Raw genomic sequence first — 17,203 nt, 5'->3', positions numbered from 1 at the left:
ATTTGAGGGATCAGAATGAAAATCAAGCATGACTGATGATCGACTGTGCAGCTGTTTCTGACAAAGTGCTGGAAGCAAGCTACGTGGCCACTGAGCTTGTAGAAAAGGCAAAAAAGCCACATACAATCGCAGAAACATTAATTTTACTAGCATGCAAAGAAATCATGAGAGTAATTGTTAGGTGCATATGCAGCCAAGGAAATTGAAAAAGTTCCTCTTTCAGATACCATAAGTCTCTGCATTGATGACATGTCAGTGATATTGAGATGGTGATACAAGAAAAATTAAAATCAAGCAGAAAGTTTGCATTGCAGCTTGACGAATTGACAGATATCTGTGGCCATGCTCAATTTTTGGCTAATGCAAGGTACGTTGATGGAGATAGTATCAAAGAAAAGGTTTTGTTTTGCAAAGAACTGCCAGGTCACCTGACTAGAGGGGAAATATTCAGTGTGACAAAAGTCTACTTTGAGGAAGGAGAACTTCACTGGAAAAATTGTATCAGTATTTGCACCGATGGAGCAGCTTCCATGACTGGCAAAGTGAAGGAGTTTGTAAGCAAGGTTAGGGAACAAAACCCCATGTTGGTGAGCCACTGTTTCCTGCACTGTGAAGCGCTCATCACCAAAACACCGCCAAAAGAACTGTTGTTAGTGTTGGATGGAGCAGTAAAGATAGTGAACTTTACAAATTCACAGCCCTTAAAATCATGCCTTTTCGCCTTGCTGTGTAAGCAAACGGGAGTGGAGCACCCGAGTTTACTTTTGCATACTGAAATACACTGGTTTAACCATGGAAAAGTTCTCTCATGCTTGTATGAGCTGAGAGAGGAGGTCAAAATTTTCCTAACTGTGGAAAAATCAATGGCACATCAGCAATCAAATCTGTGTAGATGTTGCACAAAGCTTGCCTATCTGATTGATAGATTCTGCTGTCTCAATGAACTGAACAGGAAAATGCAAGGTGAAAACAAGCATCTTCTCTCCAGCACAGCATGGGTTTAGGTCTAAGTTAGCCTTCTGGTGTGAAAAAGTAGCAAAAGGAACAATAGAAATGTTCCCCTTGGCAAAGTTGTAATCAAGCCTTACTACTTAGAGTCCAACCTGTTTCTCCTTCTTATGAATTCAAAAGACAGCACATGGTACCAGAGTGAGCACTTTGGTGAAGGAGAAAAGGAGTCCTGGTAGAGCTGGAGCAACTAAAAGTTCCCACGGAGTTGAAACTCTCAGGGACTGCAGCAGACTCCTGGAAGAGATTCAAGCTGGCTTTGGTGGGAAAGAAGATCAGCAGAAAATAGCAATCTTCTTAAACCCTTGAAGTCATAGGCGATGTGTGGGGGGGCATATGGAGTTCAAAGCAGAACTGCCTGTTATTGATGGCATGTTGTTTAGAGGAGATAGAACAGTAGTGCCTAAGATGTTACAAGCTGACATGCTCACAACAATACATTGACACTTGGGCATGGAGAAATGTAAACACAGAGCCAGAGATACACTGCACTGGCCACAAATGAAGATAAAGAAAACTGTTAAAATGTGTGAAAGGTCAAAAATATCAACCTAAACAGGAAAAACAGTCTAGATAAACAATGAACAGTTCAGGGCATGGTCTAAAGTTGGTGTGGATTTCTTTGCATATGCAGGTAAAGACTAGGTTTTGATTTTGGATTATTCTTCTCATTATCGCAAGGTTGTTTTCTTAAAAAAATATCACATCAAAACATGTTATGATGTGCATGAAATCCATATTTTCCATGCATGGAATCCCTGAAGTTATCATGTCTGATAATGGTCCACAGTTTGATAGACATGAATTTAAAAAATTAACTAGAGTATATGGGTTTAAGCATGTACCTTCAAGTCCTAAGTACCCTCAACCCAACAGCCTTATAGAGAATGGTGCGAAAATTGTTAAATGACTTTTGAAATAGGTACAGATCCATATTTGGCTATATTGAACTATTGAGCAGTACCAGTGAGTCATGGACTGTCACCTGCAGAGATATTGTTTGGCAGGAAGTTGAGAACCAGACTCCCTAACTTAGTAGCAATCTTTAATGGCAATATTGACTTAGATGTGTATAAGTAACGTAAGTGTAAATAAAGACACACTGTGACAGAGTCTGTTAGAGCCGTTGAAGCTCAGCGATGCTGTGCGGATTCATGATGGTCCTTGCTGGGCACAGAGGGCAGCAGTGACTCGTGAGGTCACCCCATGATCTGATCAGATATAGATTCCTGATGGACATACTTTTCAGAGGAACAAGAGACATCTACAACATCTTCCTGAAGAAGAGGGAGATAAGGAGGGAGATAATTCACTGACAGCTACAGGACAAAGCACTGAGGAAACCACTGAGGATCTTTTGGACCAGAAAGCAGAGCAGTTTGCTGAGTCCGCTAGTGCAAGGGCTGAAAGTGGTACCTCACCGATTTGATAGTCTGTGCAGGGCACCTGAAAGGCTCCTGGAGTACTGCTAACAAAGTTGAGCTGTTGTGCTATTTGTAGAGAAAAAGTTGTTATGTACGCTAAATTGTTTGGAATTGCTTTTGCTGGACAGGGGAGATGTTAGGAGGATGCACTGTGCCTTTAAGAGCAAAGCATGTTAGAGAGAACTGGACTGGTGCTAATGAGAACCTGTTGGACACAGTCTAGCAGCAGCTTCACCAGACACACTGCTAGGAGCACTTAGCTCTCCGTTATCTTATGTAGCTCTGATTTGATTATAATAAAGCCTTATTTTGAAGAGTCCAGCCTGTTGCTTCTGCTTATGAATTCACTGCTTATGAAGTCATTTCCTCTGCCACTGCATTACAAGATACCTGCTGTTACCCTCACAGCTTTACAAGAGCTCTTGAGCCCAGATACTTAGCACCTGGTTCTGATCTTATTTACACAGCTTTTGTACCACTGTAACTCCACATAGGGTCAGATTCGGATTTCAGTTAGTGTAAATCCAGAATAACTCCATTTACTTCAATGGAGTTACTCCAATTTTACGTGAGTGGAACTGGAGTTCAGGATCAAACCCATTGACTTCAGTAGAATGACTCCTAATTTACGCCAATGTGAGATAAGTATCAGACTAATCATATGCTAAAATAAAGTTTATGGTGTGGTCTTGTGATTAAACTGGTAAACTAGAACTCTGGGGACTAGTTTTGTTGGGTGACCTTGAGTAAGTCTCAGTGCCTCCGTTTCCCCTTTTGCAAAATGGGGATAATGAAAGTGACTTCCTTTGTAAAACACTTTGAGATCTACTGATGAAAAGCTCTATGTAAGAGCTAGATATTATTATTAGTATTATTATTATATGTAGCTATCAACAACATAAGCTGCAATCCAATGGCTAACTTAAAAAGAAGACTATTTAGGCTGACAAAATGTATGTTACATCAGAGTACCAACCACAATGCCACGGAAAACAAAGGTCAACATCAGCCAATAAAACCCGCACCCAAAGGAGCTTAGAGCACAAGCTGTTCACTCACACGGTGAAATGGCCATCCAATGGAACTGAAAAATAACAGGTCAATGGTAGATTGTGCAATGCCCCTTAAAGGAGAGGCAAACATTTTAAAAGCTTTTGTGAATGCTAGTTCTGCCTGGGAAACATGCCTGATTATATGGGGCATGCGGGTAGAGTATGGAATATAAATCTGGCTGTTAACATGCATCACCTAAAACCAAAAATGGATCACTATAGCTGTCCGAGGCAGAGATGTGCGCTTTTTTCTGTCTATGGTTTGGTGTTGGTAGCACTGTCATACTTTTAGCCCTAGCCTATATGAACATCACTCCTGGCACATGCTTAGTACAAAGGGGGGGGGCAAACTTGTGAACAATGAGGTGTAAGTTTGTGCTCCGCAATCAGAGACTGTTGCCAAACCCTGGAGTGTCATCACCAAGGGCACATTTCAGGGATACTGTTGGCTCCAGGGTCACACTGAAGTTCCATGATAGTCATTTCCAATCACCGCAGAGGGGGGTGACATTGTCCAAATCAGACAGCTCTGAACTTTTTGTTGACTATAGCTCCTGAGGGCAATTCTGCAGTCCTTATGACTTCCTCACTCCAGCAAGATCCCAACAGAAACCAATAGGAGTGTTGGCTGAAAAAGGATGGATTATGCACTGTTGAATTTAGCCCTGAAATGTCTCCTATAAAAAGATCGCTAAGGGCTAGAGCTTCAGCTGACGTAAACAGGTATAGTGCCAGTATTTTCCATAATCAGCTGAAGATCCGACCCTCAGAATCATGTTATTTATCTTAGGCCTGATCTACACTTAAAACTTAGGTCTACATAACTATGGCACTCGGAGGTGTGAAAAATCCACCCCCATGAGTGCTGTAGTTATGCCAACCTAACCCCGATTGTAGACACAGCTAGATCGATAGAAGAATGCTTCTGTTGACCTAGCTACTGGTTGCTTGGTTCCTACAGCTGATGGAAATCTCCTGCTGTTGCTGTAATTTGAGTCTATTCTATGGGGTTACAGTGGCATAGCTACAGCATTGAAGCTATGCTACATTAGTGCCCATAGCAGAGACACAGCCTTATTTTCCCCTTCTCATGTATTTAAAATAGATACATCAGTCTGAGTGGGTGCTTCTCTGCAACATGGAATTCTTCTTACAGCCACATTCATCCCAGATGTACATCCCTAGATGTGTTGGAGTCAATGCGACCCAGGCATGCACCTTACAGAGTGAAATTTCACCTTCAAAGTGATTGATGTCCTTAGTACTTGACTTGGAAATAGTGCAAAGTGAATTTTACTTAAGTGCATTTATAAAATCCAACAACCCTGAAAAGAGTTAAATAGCTTAATGTGGTTAAGTGATAGAGTGTCACAGATGTTAAATAATACACCAAAAGAATGCAGGAGGTGGTATGATGTATGGGACATTTGCCGCATCACTGCAGTAATTAATGTTGATAATACTATCAAAGCCCCTAATACACTCTGAAATCTACCAAATGCACTTAGTGCTGTCAATTCAGCAGCAAATGAGGAGTAGTGAAGGAAGACACCACTTGACTTGCACTATATTTATACAGCTGTGTCCCTGACTGATTGTATATGGAGTTTCCTGATCTCTGCTGCTAGACTGTTGTTAGTATAATTAAATAGCATCTATTAAAAGACAGACACCTGATACACTTGAATGCTTTATGAAGACTGCATGTCTATAATTATAATGGAAAGTGTTGGGCAACTGTAGGTGGCACTATCGGCTCAATCTAATAAACTTTGGGCCACAGTTCCAACTGGTGTACATTGGCACAGCTCCACTGAGGTCAGTTCAATTCCATTGAACCACTGATTTCTTGATTTACAGTGCTATGAGCAAGAGAAGAACCAGGCATGTGGTCTTTAAGAATTTTATTTGGCTCCAATTTAAATCACTTGCAAAGTTCCTATTGACCTCAATAACATAAGCTCCAGCCATAACTACTGGTTCTAGCACATCACGTTCTAATGGGGCTTCCCTCCAAGAACTTCTGAGATTTATCATAGTGGTGAATTACAGATTCACACCCTCTCCTCCTCGTGGAAGTACAATTTTCCCTAAGTGCTATGAAAGTCTTTTCGTATTGTAGATTTCTCTGAATTGGCTCAACCTGGTTCATCACCCATTGCCCGGAGTAAATGGTTGCCCTGAGACCCTTTCAAACAAGTCTGAAAAGAATTCAAATGAAATCATAATAAAGGTCGTACTGTGTAAAAGCACACTGGTAAAAGTGATACTCGCTGCATTTAATTATTATTTCTTCTTTCTTTAATATTTATATGAAATCTTCCACATTAAGAGCCCACAGTTTAGAATTAAACATGACCTAAGCCTTTAGTGCTAATACTGTCCCAGTTAATCAGTAGCTGGTATGAATGACAATGTCCACATTAGGCGAAATTGACTCTCTGGGAGATGTCCCTGTGAAAAGGCTGCCCTGATTAAGTGCATCTTAGTATACAGAAGTATTCTGTATAACCCTTTTCATACGATAACTCAAGTGCTAACATCATTTTTAGGGCTGAAACTTGTCAAAGCTTCTTTAAGACTGATGCAGAACATCTAGTTTCCTGGCCAGAGTACTCTAGAAGCAATATAAATAGTACTCTACCAATCTCCCTTCACCCCCGCCCCCCATATTGAGCTGTAGTATGATACAAGTGAAGGGCCTGAAGTCTTATCCATTTTAAGAAGACTGACAAGTAGATTTTTTTCAGCTGATTTTCATAGAACATTTCCTAGAAGTCAGATCTGAAAGAAACTTACCATGTTATTAAGTACCTAGATTAATAGCTTTTAAAACCAAAAGGAACTATTAGGATCATCTAATGTGGTCTCCTGAAAAAAAAAATGCCATAAAATTTCACCAGTAATTCCAGCAAACCCAATAACTTCTGGCTGAAGTAGAACATACCTCTTTGTCCATGCCAGATTGCCCCATACAACACATTTTCTAGTGTTTTCTCCAATCCAGTTTTAAAATTTCTAAGTGATGTGGCTCCCATCACTTCCCTCCAGAGACTATTGCACAGCTTAATATTTACTATCAGGAAGCTTTTCCTGATCTAAATTTCCCTGATATTAATTTCATCCAATTACTAATTATTTCCCTATATACCGCCTTAGGTAATTCCACTCCTCTCCTGCTGTGTCCAGACCCTTCAGATATGTGCCCCTTTTTCATCTTATTCCAGCTATGCTTATCTAGAACTGTTAATTTTTTCCTCAGAAGTCAATTCCTCCAGTCTCTTGGATCATCATTCTTCTTCTCGGATTTCCCTTGGATTTGGCAACCTCATTGTGAGAATTCAACAACTGGAAATGAGCTCAAAATTCTAGTCTTATGGAGAGGGACTATTCCTTCTATTAGAAGCACTGCACTTGCTCCTAGAGGCCTCAGATGAGATCAAGGCCCCATTTATACCAGGCACCACGAATTCACGTAGTAAGAAACAGTCCTTGACCCCAAAAAGATCTTATCTAAACCGACAAGACAAAGACAGATGGCGTGAAGTGACCACACAAAAAGATCAATTCTAAAGCTGGGAGTAGAACCCAGGTCTCCAAAATCCCCATTTAGGGCCCTCTGCACTAGATTAGTGTTTCTCAACCTTTTTGATTCCAGGAACCAACTTGCTACCTTCCTAACCTGTGTCAGGGAGTTCTCAGGGACCGACAGCAGTTCATGGACCAGTCGTTGAGAAACACTGTGCTAGACCACTCTGCTTCCCCCATGACTTTACTGCTTCGTGATATAATAAAACACTCTCCCAGGTCACTCATGAGATATTATGATTTATGCTGTTCTCAAAGCATGCAAGGCACTTTCCGGACAAACAAAGAGACAAGGTTTCTGCCTTACTACATTTACAATCTCAATAAACAATGTAAAATGTATGGACGGGGATGAGATGTGACAATAAAGTGATGGAGCACTGAAGTTTAGCGCTGAAGGCATCTTGTTAGTTCCACTCTTTTTGTTAAGTTTTTATTTTTAAAAGATTTTCTGTCTGTTCTGATATACTTCAGTGTCAGGGAGGCCTAGCATTTGTGTGTGTTCTGGTAGAGTGTTTTAAGGAGTGATTCAGAAGAGAGAGTAGAAGCATAGTAGGCTAGGTTAAAGAAACACCATGTTTAACACCAACCTCAGTAATACCCCACTACAGCATCAGTGGGTAGGTAGGGTTGCCAGGCGTCTGGTTTTCGACTGGAATGCCTGGTTAAAAATGGACCCTGGTGGCGCCAGTCAGCGCCGCTGATCGGGCTGTTAAAAGTCTGGTTGGCGGCGCAGTGGGGCTAAATTAGCCTCCCTGCCTGCCCTGGCTCTGCGCAGCTGCCCATAAATGGTCAGCATGTCCGGCCCCTAGGTGCAGGGGTGATCAGGGAAGTTCCGCGTGCTGCCCCCGCCCCCAGCGCCGGCTCCACAGCTCCCATTGACTGGGAACCATGGCCAATGGGAGCTGCGGGGGAGGCCCATGCAGGCATGGGCAGCACGCACTGCTCAGAGCCACCTGGCGTAGGGGCTGGACATGGCAGCTGCTTCTGGGAGCAGCGTGGAGCCAGGGAAGGCAGGCAGGCAGGCTGCCTTAGCCCTGCTGCACCACCGACCGGAACCGCCTGAGGTAAGCGCCGCCCACACCCCGAACCTCCTGCCCCAGGTCAGAACCCCCCCGTACCCTAAGTCCCTCCCAGACCTTGCACCTCCACCTGCACCCCAACCCCTGCCCAAGGTAGAAACCTCCTCCCACACCCTAACTCCCTCCCAGACCCTGCACCCTCTCCTGCACTCCAAACCCCTGCCCCAGCCCTGAGCCCCCTCCTGCAGCCCAAACCCCTCATCCCTGGCTCCATCCCAAAGCCCACACCCCCAGTCAGAGCCTGCACCCCCCACCCCAGTCCTGAGCCTGCTCCCACACGCCAAACCCCTTGGCTCCATCCCAGAGCCCACACCTCTAGCCAGAGCCTGCACCCCCTCCCACACCTGAACTCCCTTCCCCAGTCCTGAGCCTGCTCCCACATGCCAAACCCCTTGGCCCCAGCCCAGAGCCCCCTCCTGCACCCCAAACCCCTCATCCCCAGCCCCACCCCAGAGCCTGCACCCCCCTCCTGCACCCCTCACCCCCTCCTGCCCCAACCCCCTGCCCTAGCCCAGTGAAAGTGAGTGAGGGTGGGGGAGAGCGAGGGGGGGGGGCTGAATGCGGGGGGTGCAGAAGAGGGGTGGGGCAGGGGGCAGGGCAAGGGTGTTTGGGTTTGTGCAATTAGAAAGTCCTCCAACCTTATGGGTAGGACAGGACCCAGGAGGGCCTATACAGATTATCCTAACCCTGACACCATAAGGTATGTCTACACTGCAGTTAAAAAGCTGTGACTGGCGTGTGCTAGCTGACTCGGGCTCGCAGGGCTTGAGCTAAGGAGCTCTTTAATTGAGGTGTAAATGCCTGGGCTTGGGCTGGAGCCTGGGCTCTAGGACCCTGCGAGGTGGAAAGGTCCTAGAGCTCTGGCTGCAGCCCGAGCCCGAATGTCTACATCGCAATCAAAGAGCCCCTTAGCCTGAGCCCCACAAGACCAAGTCAGCTGGTATGGGCCAGTCATGGGATTTTAATTGCAGTATAGACATAGCCGTGGAGACTCCCAGAAAGAGACAATACAGTGCCGTACTGACACTCTGATGGATCTCCTGCTGGCTAGGGATCACCTGTGCTAGCAGGAAGCTAGGTTAGGGCTCATAAAGTTTAAGGCCAGAAGGGACCACCAGGGGCTACCAGGGCCAGAACCAGTAAGGGGACACATGGCCCCTAGAGTAGGGGCCAGGTGTCACATATTCTCCAGGGTCTGCTGGGTTTGGGGATGGGCCCAGTGGCCTTTAAAAGTCCAATCCTCAGGGCAACCCTCAAAGAGACTTCTTTCCCCAGAACCCTGTCCTGTAGGTTTGATTATGGAAGGGGCTTACATAGCCAATTATTTGTTCTATCCTTTTACTACTACTGTTTTTTGCAGTGCGGTGGTTCCTAAGGGCCCCAGTCAGGGAAAAGTGCTCAGCACTGTACACGCATAATAAAACTATGATCTCTGCTCCAAAGAGCTTGCAGTCTAATTGTATCACAAAACACAACAGGTTGTTTTGACTTATGGACTAGTAATTGCCAGGGTCAATCTCCTTTCATTTACTTTTCTCAGACTTTTACTGCTTCACCAATTATCTGTGATTTGTCAGAGATACAGTAAGTCAGTTAAATAATTCCCTTAGTAGGTTTGGGCCCAAATAAATTTCATATTCATATGACTAAAGTTACTCACATGCATAAATATTTGCAAGATTGGGATCTTAGAATGCTTTTTTAACAGCCAGAAATATTGGACAAAGAACTAAAAATATAAATCAATTAAGTAGTTCATGTAATGGCATGTTGCTTTAGTTTTATGGCAATAGTTTTAATTTAGTTTCTTCTAATGTCATCTCTGATGTGCTTTCCAAGTATACTAGTGTTCTTTCTTTAAACATTTATCTTAGTATTATACTAAAGAGCTGAACATAAATGAAATCTAATTAGTAGGTACTTTGAGCTTCTGTTTTACTGAAAGAATAATTAAGCACATCTTCATATCAGTGTATGATTTCCTCTTCACATATAGGCTTTGCCAATCCACAGACTGGAATAGCGAACATGTCTCAAAGCAGTTTACATAATGCACTTCACATCTATATGAATGGCTCGATGTCCCAGGTACAAGGATCTGCTAACGATCCTATCTTTATCCTTCACCATGCCTTCGTTGACAGGTGAGTTTGACTCTTCCTCGTAAAACTGATCTGTTTTGTGTATTTAAAATGTGCTTTTTACATTAGTATCAAACTTCAGATAATTTAGATGCTATTAAACTTACAATATTTTCAGACATACATAACTGAGCTCTTCATTAATTTAGTCTAATAGACAGCAATCGTGTTTTAATTTTCATACTTTTATGTTCACCGTATTAAAAGAGTGTTGAAAAACTAGACAAATGTATTAATAATAATTCAGTGATTTTGTGGTGAATAGAAACTTATTCAGTGTCAAGGAGTCTGAGTCAAAAATGTGATTTACTTTAACATTGCTATGATCAGATGGAATTCCTCTCAATTCCAAATATTAATTTTGTTTGAATCGATCATTCACAAGAAAAAAAATCATATCGATTGTTCATAAACAAAAATGTCAAAATCCAACTTTTCAGTGCGACACACAAAACTGTGAAAGCCTTCAGCTGGAACAGAAAGAAGCTGTAGTTGTGCAGACAAAAAGAAAATCAAACCGAAGGAAGCCAGGTTCGTTAGAAACAGGAAAAGAACTTCAGTTCTGCAAACAATGGACAAAATTGCTAAGAGAAGGATTATTTTCCTTCTTCGACAAGGTAACTAGTCTAGTGGATGGAGGGAAGATGTTGACATAATGTATCTTGATTTTAGTAAGGCTTTTGACAAAGTACCACGTGACAGTCTCATAAGCAAACTAGGGAAATATGGTCTAGATGAAATTACTCTAAGGTGGGTGCACAACTGGTTGAAAGACTGTTCTCAAAGAGTAGTTATCCATGGTTTGCTGTCAAACTGATAGAATTCAACCAGATGAAATTACTCATAGACTCATAGACTTTAAGGTCAGAAGGGACCATTATGATCATCTAGTCTGACCTCCCGCATGATGCAGGCCACAAAAGCTGACCCACCCACTCCTGGAATAATTCTCTCCCTTGACTCAGCTGTTGAAGTCCCCAAACCATGATTTAAAGACTTCAAGTCGCAGAGAATCCTCCAGCAAGCGACCCCTGCCCCATGCTGCGGAGGAAGGTGAAAAACCTCCAGGGCCTCTGCCAATCTACCCTGGAGGAAAATTCCTTCCCGACCCCAAATATGGCGATCAGCTGAACCCCGAGCATGCGGGCAAGATTCTCCAGCCAGACACATGAAAACAAATGCAAAGTGCTACACTTAGGGGGAAAAAAATCAAATGCACAAACACAATATAACTGGCTAGATGGTAGTACTGCAGAAAAAGATCTGGGGGTTACAATGGATCACAGACTATATAAGAGCCAACATGTGACGTGCAGGGCTGTGAGTTCCCAGACAGCCATCACATGCTGGCTGCCACCTGAAGTCTTCTGAAACCCCAAGGGCCAAGGAGCTAGCAGGACTACAACCTCAGCCAAGGCATCATGCACAAAAGCGCTGATTGGAGGATTGACCAGCTCCACTAATTAGTCCAGCTATGCTAATTAAGCCAGAAGGAAGCACAGGAAGTTGACTGAGCAACTAGGTGATTTACCATAGCAGTAGCAGCAACAGCAGACCCTGCTCATGTCTGCATTCTACACCCAATCCTGCTCCTGATTTCTGCTCCACTCCTGGCCCTGCCTTCTCTCCTAGTTCCCACTGTGCTCCTGCTCCGTGCCTGATCCTTGCCTAGCTTCCTGGCTCTAACCCCCAGCTCTGACTTTTGACGCCAACTCTGGCTTGATCCTTGGCTCTGGTAGTCAGCAGTTGACTCAGCTGCTGACTCTCAACTCAGTTCCCTGACCTGGACGCCTGCTCTGCCCACTACACCTGACTCCTGCTCTGACCAGTAGGCCAGACCACCTATGTCCTAGTCCCTAACGTGCAGTTGCAAAAAAGGCTAATATCATTCTGGGTTGTATTAACAGGAGTGTTGCATTTAAGATGCAGGAGGTAATTGTTCTGCTCTACTCAGTACTCAGATGGAGTACTGTGTCTAGTTTTGGGCACCACACTTTAAGAAGAATGTGGACAAATTGGAGAGAGTCCAGAGGACAGCAACAAACATGAGAACAGGTTTAGAAATCATGACCTATGAGGAAAGGTTAAAAAACTGGGCAAGTTTAGTCTTGAGGGAAAAAAGACTGAGCAGGGACCTGATAGTTCTCAAATATGTTAAGGACTGTTATAAAGAGGACAGTGCTCAATGGTTCTCCATGTCCACTGAAGGTAGGACAAGAAGAAATCTGCTTACTTCACAGGAGGGAGATTTATGTTAGATATTAGGAAAAACTTTCTAACTAGTTATGGTCTGAAATAGGCTTTCAAGGGAGGTTATAGAATCCCTGTTATGGGAGGTTTTTAAGAACAGGTTAGACCAGGGATCGGCAACCTTAGGCACATGGCTCGCCAGGGTAAGCACCCCGGCAGGCCGGGCCGGTTTGTTTACCTGCCGTGTCCGCAGGTTCGGCCGATCGCGGCTCCCACTGGCCGCAGTTCACCGCTCCAAGCCAATGGGGGCGGCGGGAAACGGCGGCCAGCACATCCCTCGTTCCACGCTGCTTCCCGCAGCCCCCACTGGCCTGGGATGGCGAACTGCGGCCAGTGGAAGCCGCGATCGGCCAAACCTGCGGACATGGCCGGTAAACAAACCGGCCCGGCCCACCAGGGTGCTTACCCTGGCAAGCCGCGTGCCAAAGGTTGCCGATCCCTGGGTTAGACAAACACTTGTCAGGGATGGTTTTACTTGATCCTGCCTCAGTGCAAGGTAAAGGACTTGATGACCTCTCAAGGTCCCCTCCTGCCCTACACTTCTATGATTTCTGTGACTTTCCAAGATTTGAAGCTGAAATTAAAAATGTAAAATATTTTGTTTGCCAAAATAGATTTTATATATGTGTCTACAAATATTTGTACTATAGCATTGCTATTCATTTGTAAAGACCAGAAAGCAAGCAAGAAAGAGACATGGCCAGTTAATCAAAAGACAACTGCAAAATCATAAATATCTGATGAGCAATGCTTTTAAAATAGGTTGAAATTTACCAGATTCTTATCAGCTATGTGGCTGCCCACATGGTTCTGAATAGCAGCAATGGAAAATGGCAAGATTCTGGTCAGATCTCCTTCTGCTGTACTTGTAGAAGCTCTGAGCAGCAGCAGAGACACTGGAATAGTCTGTCTGCAGACTTGGGAAGGCACAGAGGGTTCCTCTGCTGATGTAAATTAAAATAGCTTCATGGATATCAGTGGAACCAGGCCAGATTTACACCAGCTGAAGATCTGGCCCTAGAAATATAATTTTGTTCTTTTAAAATGAATTTTGCAAAAGTTGATGTCACTCCCCCACAGAAAAATTCCTGCTCATGAGGGTGAGTGGTTTTCCCAAGCCCTGTCCTCTTCCATACATCACTCTGCTCAGTAAATCAATCAGTTAGCTGGGCTGGGAGAGGTGAAACTATAAAGCTAGGAATCACCTGTGTACTAAAGACACTTGTGACAAATTCAGGCCGGACAGCTGCAAGACGGTGTGGGAAGGCAGATATGTTAGCCCTAGAATGTTAAAGGCCTCTTCCCTATAAGCTGAGAAGGGGTTACCTCGGGTCAATTAGGAACACCTGGATCCAGTTAAGGGCTGCCTGAGACCTTTTAAAACCAGGAGAGAAAGATGATCTGCTACCAGGATAGTAGCAGCAGGAAAGTAAGCTTCTCCAGGAGGGGAGGCTACGGCTTCTCCCCATAGGGGAAGCAGACAAACCTGAGTGCCTGCTAGGGGAAGGACTGGTACCCTGGGGCAGACTACAGGGCAATCCCCAGCCCCAGTGAGGAGGCAGGGGAAGGTATCACCCTTTGGTTTTGTGTTTATGGGACTATTCCCCTTTTGTTTGGTGGAGGATCATCCTGTAGGCCTGCCCTGGGGCCTACCCAGGGAATATGGCCAAAGGAGCACAGAAAGGGGGAGGATGAATGCTGCCCAGAGTGGGCTGGGGCTAATTTATCCCAGGACCGCCATCACCAGAGGGGGAAGTGCTTGGTCCAGTGAGATGAAGGAGATGCCTTCCACACACTGCAACCCATATTTCCTCACTGACCATCCTAACTGCCCCAGGACACATTGAACAGGATAGTTGACATGAGACCACAACCCTCAGAGCAGATGACCAGTGCCCAGTCTTTCAATAATTTCAGAATTTATTATATGCCTAGAGCCACAGAGTCCTCCCAGGTGGAATTCACCCCACACAGAGGGACCAGCACAAGATCTATGCATCACTTCAGTCCCACTGAGACCAAGGCTTACATGTTGCATAGGCCCCCATGCTGAATTTCACTCCTAGTTATTATGAGCCTCTGGAAACACTTTCAAAAACTGTAATCATTATCAATTTTCTAAGATAAACTTTGCAAAGAAAACATCATGGGATCCTATTGGTATTGACGAAGTAAATCACCGCACACAACTGTGAAGACAATGCAAAAGCTATGGTGCAACCTCATACTGTCTGTGGCAGAATAAATGTCACCACCACTTGCAGCTAATGGTAATAATGCTGCCTTTTGCATAAGTGACAAAAAATACATTAGCATGATTAGGGTTACTTAGCAGCCTTATCCATGACAGATTAATCATGCTTTTAGTTGTAATTAGTAAGTAGGTGACTGATAGGTAAGTACAGTACATTTAATAAACTGTTCCTCTCCTACATAGTCTAAGGGCTGTGGAGGATTCCTTTTTTGAGAGGCAGGTGGGCATACAAAGAATAGTGTAGAAAGAGAGAACAATAATCACTGCAGCAGTGGGGAAAGTTTTGTCTCAAGCTCAACTTTTATGCTTCAGTCAGAATGCATTAGAACTCCGATTGTAATTACAGTGTTGGGTCAGTGGGTTTCTATTTCTAACCCTCTCTGCCTAAAGACTTCAATAGGAGTTCCCTACCCACTGGAGTACTTAGTAAACATTAGGAGACCTGTGAGGTGATGGCCTATAGAAGGGAGATTTAAAAAACAAAAAGCCTATAGTGCAAGTAGGTACACACAGACAGTGATACCAACCACTGTTGTCGACCTTCAGACCCTCGTAGAGGCAGAGAACTGTGCTATATCTTTAACTTTTTTTCAGAGAGGAGGGATGGTCTAGTGCATTGGGTGATAGCCTTGGTGATAGCCTCAGGAGATTCAGGTCTAATTCCCCACTCCACCAGATTCCCTGTGTGAATTTGGACAAGTGACTCAGGTGCCTAATTTCCATGGACATCAATGGAAGTTAGGTGTCTGCATAACTCTGAGAATCTGCATCTTGTGTCTCTCTATCTAGCAGGGTTATTGTGTGGACAAGTACATTAACGATGATGAAGTGCTCAACTATTCTGGTTATGGGGGCCATAGAAGTAGGGCAATAGATGAATTTTAATTGATTTTACATAGAGGCACATGATGCACAGCAGGATACGCATGGTTGCTCTGCTCCAGCACAAGTGTAGAGTGGAGTCTACCAAGTGCAAGCAAAGCACTAGGCATCATCAAACACGTATAATCTATTGCAGACCGTTGCACCAGCCAGGGTGACCATGGTTGATGGTGCTCCACTAGGGACTGTGTAGTGAAGTACCCAGATCTGGCTCAATCCTGTGATTCCACAAATCTCTGGTGTGGCCCTGCAGATGGCGTCAGGTAGCGTCATGACATGCATCCCTTACATGTGTTGATAAAGTTTGACAGCACAATATGCTGGGATGATTTTGTCCATCCTGGTGACAGTCAAAGAGCAATGCCACTTTTGAAAATAATGAGCGGTTGACGAAGGCTAGATCTCTGTGAGATTGTGACATTTCAATCAAAGCCAAACCACTGTATTTTCAGGATTTGGTGCTGGCAGCACACTGGAATACCTCTAGACACTCCAAGTCCGCTTGTAAGAGGATTTAGGTTTCTGACCCATATAACAATACAGATTTGATAGATCCTGAACTATGTCTCAGTCAAAGATGTTTTTGCATCCATAGGTGAGACATGGACTTCACAAAGGAGGTGGTGAGACCCATTAATCAAAGAACGTCCGGTCTGCTGAAACCATTTGAACTCTGCTTGTAGCCTAGGTAGATTAATTCACGAACTCTGTCCATGGTACTTGACTACACCTGCACGGGGGGTTCTGGTGGTCCAGCTCTGATGTTCTGGACCTCGGTCTTCTGCCATGAGATGTTCAACCCCAAGTGTGGGTAGGATCTTGGGAGGCAGGGCTGAAATTCATCAAGCACTACGGGTGGTCTTCCATACTGAGTGATAGTGGGTCTCCTATTCACACTCTCCCCTACCTGCAAGTGTGCAGGGTATAAAAAGGGGAAGGGCAGCAGATTTAGGTGGAAAATGATGTGTCTGCAATGTGCCTTATGCTAATGGGATACTTAGCAATACAGTCCCTTCTTCAGTCCCACCTATACAGCTAGACTGGAGTAACTTGGTGCCCATCCAGCAGCTCTGTCGTCAATGCAGGATCGGGTTCTTCACCTATTATTTGCTCGTTAGTTGGTAACTAAGGACCAAACCCAGAATCTAATTTTTAAAAGCAGGTGATCTGCATGAACTTACTATAAGATGGTTGTACAACTGGTTGGAAAACTGTACTTAGAGAGTAGTTATTAATGGTTCACAGTCAAGTTGGAAGGACATGTTGAGTGGGGTTTCAGAGCAATCTGTCCTGGGCCTGGTTCTATTCAATATATTCATAAATTATTTGGATAATGGCATAGAGAGTACACTTATAAAGTCTGAAGATGATACCAAGCTAGCAGGGGTTGCAAGTGCTTTGGAGGACAGGAATAGAATGCATAATGATCTTGACAAACTGGAGAAATGGTCCCAAATAATAGAATGAAATTCAATAAGGACTAATGCAAAGTACTCCACTTAAGAAGGAATAATCAATTCCA

The 17,203-nt window shown here is 44.2% G+C and overlaps 1 protein-coding gene across 1 annotated transcript in view; it reads left to right on the top strand.

Moving 5' to 3' along the window:
• Positions 1–17,203, top strand: part of TYR (tyrosinase) — an 85,849-nt gene that overhangs the window by 28,386 nt on the left and 40,260 nt on the right. The window contains exon 3 of the mRNA XM_065421911.1: positions 10,151–10,298. Within this exon, the coding sequence (XP_065277983.1) occupies positions 10,151–10,298 (148 nt within the window). The remainder of the gene's footprint in view (positions 1–10,150; positions 10,299–17,203) is intronic.

This window comes from Emys orbicularis, chromosome 1 (genome assembly GCF_028017835.1).
Source record: "Emys orbicularis isolate rEmyOrb1 chromosome 1, rEmyOrb1.hap1, whole genome shotgun sequence".
In the NCBI taxonomy this organism is placed as follows: domain Eukaryota; kingdom Metazoa; phylum Chordata; order Testudines; family Emydidae; genus Emys; species Emys orbicularis.
This window is presented reverse-complemented; position numbering and strand designations above follow the sequence as displayed.